Source organism: Belonocnema kinseyi, chromosome 7 (genome assembly GCF_010883055.1).
Source record: "Belonocnema kinseyi isolate 2016_QV_RU_SX_M_011 chromosome 7, B_treatae_v1, whole genome shotgun sequence".
NCBI classification, from domain to species: domain Eukaryota; kingdom Metazoa; phylum Arthropoda; class Insecta; order Hymenoptera; family Cynipidae; genus Belonocnema; species Belonocnema kinseyi.
This window is the reverse complement of record NC_046663.1, coordinates 137,719,024-137,724,366: the sequence shown is the minus strand read 5'-3', so window position 1 is coordinate 137,724,366 and position 5,343 is coordinate 137,719,024. Positions and strand designations below refer to the sequence as shown.

The window sequence follows — 5,343 nt, the reverse complement described above, 5'->3', positions numbered from 1 at the left end:
TGCCGAGTGAGTCACGCCTACCCCGAAAGGGAAATGGCTTAATGGTGTAATAATAATAATAATAATAATAATAATAATAATAATAATAATAATAATATGAATCAATATTCTTGTGAAGCATGGCATTTAATATAATTCTTGCTATCAAATTCCATTAGCGATGTAAAATGCGGCAGCAACTTATTGACATTTTTAGGATAGGATTAAATGTTACAATTAAATATCAAACTGTCGGCAGTAAAAAATGTATCGACAAGAAGTTTCTGCTTTTTCACGAAAATTTTTACACATTTTCATGAATTTTTTTTATAGTTTGTAGGGGAAATTTGACGAATTTTCCATAAATTTCAAACGGGAGTAGATTTTTGTTATTAGGAAAAATGAGAAAAATATTAACTTTCGTAATGTTTTTGTATGTAATACCTTTTCTTAATTTTTCAGACATTTTATTTAAAGATCTTTGTATACATACGAGTAGTTTACATTAAATTGGAAAAAATGAATGCAATCTTGCCACTTTGATAGCATAACAGAAATAGCAGAAATGATGAAAAATGTTATGCTTTTCAGGAATATTATTATATTATTATCTTTTAGACATTTTCCATTTTCTAAGCGAAAGACAACTGAAAAAACTGCTTTTAGATCAAATATCCAGTGTTGAAATTTTGAATGAAAATGGTGGAATGCGTTTGTTTTGATTGTAAATCGGGATAAAAAAGTACTTAGGAGCAGGACAAAGGTAACAAAATTACACTTTTCAAAGAACCAAATGATCGAAATATTGTTAAATAATGGCAAATACTATTTTAAGGGGCGATATCAAACTGAAGTGTCGTGACAAAGGTGTTACATATAAAGTTTAAAAGGTATATCTTTTTGTTTAAAAGTTTTTCTCGTTTAAAAAATAGTATTTTATTGTTCATATTAACTGTGAATAATGTGAATTATTCAATATAATCCATAACAACGCCTTTGTTCTTCAGATTATAAAAAATGATGCCTTAATATATCTTCAAATAAAAAAAAAGAACTAAAATTATACATTGTAAACAAATTTAATCAATTTTAATGAATCCATTTAAAAATTGGCTTTCCAAAATAACTGTTTGAATTAAATTTAGTTTAAGATTTAAGACAAAAAGGAAATTTTCATTTTACTGGTTTTTAAATTAAGCAGGAACTAAAGGGTCCTTTTCTAAAACAGAAATTGCAACATAAGAATCAAGATTTCATAATCTTAAGAGTCGGAAAAATTTTAAATGAAATGTACATATTGTAAGATTTCGAATAAAAAATAAGAAGCCTTTTAAGAATTTTTAAAGGTTTTAGGAGAACAATAAAATTGTTTCAAGATTCATGGTTAAATTTGAAATGATTTCTTTATTTTGAAAAAGAGATTCTAAAAGAAAATTAAATCAGAATTACAAAATTACAAAAAAAAATCTATTATGCTCAATAAATATTTTTAACTATTCAAACAATTCCAAGTTAATCCTAAACTTGTGAAAAATTCCATTTTTTAAATGTAGATCGTTGAAGCTTTTGAAACAGGAAGCTGAATTAAAATTACGAACGGTTTCAAGAAAATAAAAAAATTTTCTGCAGATTCCCAGAAAAATGTTTAATGAATTTTTATTGTGAAAAATTAACTTTCGAATAATGTGCTAAAAGACTTCAAATTATTTCCAAAAAAATTTCGAAAAATAATCTGGAAGTATTTGAAGCCATTTTTTGTCTTTAAAAAATTGTAAGAAAAATTCCAAAAATTTGTTAAGACATATAGAAAGTTCAAATATCTTAAAAAGATTTTTTAAAAATGGGTAATTTGAAAATTATAAAAATTTAGAAAAAAATATATATATTTATATATAAAATATAAAATTTAAACTATTTTCTTTTCGGATATTTATAAATTTGTTGAGGTTAGTAGGAATGCACTGGGATTTACATCTAAAAGCAGTGAAATTTACGACTTTCGAAAATTATTTTTAATTCAAAAGTTTCGAAAAAAGCTGAAGGATTATTATCTTTTGCCCAGAAATGTCAGAAAATTATTTTTAATTAACAAACGTTTTTGTAACACTTTCGCCTTGCATTATTTGAATTCTAGGCCAACTGCATAGCTGGCGCCGCCACATGGCGACCGTCAACTCTCATGGCAAATATTTTCCACAGGTCTGCAGAAAAGTGTCTTGGGGCTGAAAAGAGCTTCATAAAATGTATAATATTCCAAACTTTTACATGCTTTTAAATTAATTACGGTCTAAGGACTGTGGGATTTCATAAAATTATGGCAATTTATTCACTATAGTGATCGACGGCAGTGCACTGACATTTTCACTAAAACCTTCGTCTTTCAGAGCATACAAATCACAATTTTCGATTAGTTGCATTTATATTTAACTATTTATAAAACATTAAATGTAAGCATAAATGCAACTATAACCTTTTTAGAAATAAGTACAACTTTCCTAGCTCAATTATATTAATGAAATCAAAACCATTAGAACGTTTATAACAATTTTATTTGTATAAGAAAATATATGCGCTATGTATGTAATAAGAATTAGGAAAAGCAATTGGAATCCGCTTCCCTGCGCTACAATACGCCATCTATTTTTTTAAAGGGGCCAATATTTGAACTCGCGAAACCAGTAGAATTAAGATGTATTCTAATTTGTGCTTAAAAACTAATTTTTACATATGGAATTTTCATAGCATATTCGTAAGAAACACGTTTTATGTTCAAACTGTTTTGGTAAAAAAAAAAAATTATTTCAGCATGTTATATAAGTTTCAACATATTATAAGCTTTAAGTAACCTATCTTAACAGAAAAATGAACTTAAAATAATTTGTTATTTATTTAAAAATGAAATATTTACTATCTAAAAAATTATAACCTTAAAGTTAGGTTAGAATTCATATTTTATCTGTTCCTCTATAATTCATATTGTTGAATATCTTGAATCCAATTTTTTGCTATATGCATTAATTAAAGTTCATTATGAAAAAAGTTGATTGAAACTTAGAAGACATAGTAAAATAATTGTTTACTTGGCAAAAACAGTCTTAACAGAAAACGTGTTTTTTCACTCTGAACTATGGAAATTCCATATGCAACATTTAGTTTCCAATAAATATTTTTTTTTGTGTTCACTAATTGCTTCAAACAAATGAAAACAATGGTCAAATTGTTTCTAGGCACAAATTAAACTGCATCTTAAAAGTGCTAACTGCTCTCCAGAGCTCGCGACGCTAACGCACAGATCCCAATACAAATTATAACAAAAATTCCTTTTCATTAAATTGAGAGTTTTTTCTTTTTGTTAATTGCTTCCAGTACTTTAACAATCTCTTCAGTTGAACGATATTGTGTTTTTCAAGATTTTGTGAAATAATTTTACCCCTGAAATATATTTTTGCATAATTTTCACTGAGATCGAACCTGTAACCATTAATATGTCAGGTCCATAAATATTTTTTTAATGCACCTTTCACTTCTTAATTTAAGGTGTTTTATGTGTAAACATCTTATAAAACGATATGGATCTCTGTTAAATCTTGAAAAACGTTGTGCAATCATTTTAGTTCAAGTTAAGAAAAGCTTTGAAATATTTTTAAATCTGTACATTTTTTTTTAATATTTGTGAAATCTTGTCATTATAAGTTAACACTTATGGAAGATGCATGATTACGTTGTTTTAGTCAGCATGGCTGCCGAATCACCACAGAAAAGTGATCGGTCACATCTCGAACCTATTTTCCAACTCTTCCTTCAAAAAAAAACACGTCAGATAGGTACATACCATTTCGTACAATTTGACAATTAAAAACAATTACAAGTTGCAAAATCCTTCTTGCCCCTTTTGTTTTATTCTTATCTAGGTGTTATGTGTCGTTTGGAATAATTTACATTAGTTTTAGAGCCATTTTTAACAAAAGCCGTCAAACTAAACAAATACCAAATTCTCTCGCAATTTTCGTTAAAAATCATAAGATTACTCGAGAAAAAATCTGATTTTCTGAAAAACAGAACATTTTCATAGTTTTCTAGAAAAAATCAAGACATGATGACAAATGGGGAAAATCCAGGACATCTGGTAACCCTATATATTTTGTTGTGAGCTTGTACCGTGTGCACGCAAAAAACGCAAACGTTCTTCTTGACTCGGCCAATTAAATTAGCACAAAAAACTCAGAAAAATTAGAATTGACATTAAAACGCCTAGGCTATACTACAAATACATTCCACCGCAGCCAGAAAAGAAAAATCTAAATATTTCTGGCTCATTTTGGTAGAAAATAAATAAAATCTAATTAGTCGACATTCACCCCATAATATTAATAAAACAGAATACAGTGAAATCTCGATATAGCGCTCTTTAAGGCACCGACCGAAAGGAGCATTAAAAACGGAAAAGCTTTATATGCGGGAAAAGTCACCATGGCACACGGGACCTGGAGCACGAAGCGGTAAATACGAGAAAGCGTTATATGCGGGAGCAATTTATATTTCTAGAAAATTAAATCAGGTTTATTCTATTGTCGAGAATGGATAGTTTATAATTTAGATATTTAAGTTGAATTTGACTATTGAATAAACATAGAATAAGGAATTCACCTGTTACTTGTTCACTAAAGAAGGTAAAAGGCCACAGAACCTCCAAAATTGAAATGCCTTAGTTATAAAACAAAGTCTTTATATGTAAGCAGACATTAATTTTAAAAGTAATGAAAATATGTAAAAATCTTACACCATATCCGAAATACTTTTTAGGACAATCAAAAATACAAAGGTAAGAATGATTTATTAGAAGAATTATTTGACAATTTGTCATCATAATACATGCCACGCCATGATGCACTAATGGGCTTGGTTAGATGGTGTCATGTTTTGACTATATCCCTTTCTACTGTTACTTGTGACAATAATACATTTTAGTACTTACAAGATTCAATGAAATGACTGATAGCTATTAAATACAGAAATACGAGACACGTTCGATCATTCATTGTGGCATCGCCTTATAAAGTCAGTGAAACTTGAGTTCTACGATATTAAAGCAGGAGAACGCTAGCTACAACTACTGCCATCCACTTAATTCACACCCATGCAAAATGAATCATGACCAAACCCAGCCCAGAGTAGAGTTGGGTCGCGGTAATATTCTCCGCAATTTCAGCAGGAAAATCACCGTCATTACCGGTAACGTTTCTTTCGCTTCTTTTGTTACCGCTCACATTGCGACGCCATCTGTATGTTAAAATGTGAATGAATGTGATTTTTAAAATACCTCGTAGAAAAAATATTTTACCTAGATGCGGCAAGGGTCAGGAG

The 5,343-nt window shown here is 28.8% G+C and overlaps 1 protein-coding gene across 4 annotated transcripts in view; it reads right to left on the bottom strand.

Annotated features, from left to right (window-relative positions):
- LOC117177231 (neurexin-4) overlaps nt 1-5,119 on the bottom strand; it is a 217,714-nt gene extending 212,595 nt beyond the window's left edge. For 2 of the 4 annotated variants that reach the window (XM_033367793.1, XM_033367794.1), the window contains exons 1-2: nt 4,762-4,858; nt 4,627-4,683 (exon numbers count right to left, since the gene is read on the bottom strand). In XM_033367793.1, coding sequence (XP_033223684.1) covers nt 4,627-4,683; nt 4,762-4,846 — 142 coding nt within the window. In that variant the 5' untranslated portion in view covers nt 4,847-4,858. Of the gene's footprint in view, nt 1-4,626; nt 4,684-4,761; nt 4,859-4,954 lie in introns of those variants that run through there. The other 2 variants (XM_033367795.1, XM_033367796.1) reach the window with 1 other exon arrangement.
- Between the last annotated feature and the right edge of the window lie 224 nt (nt 5,120-5,343).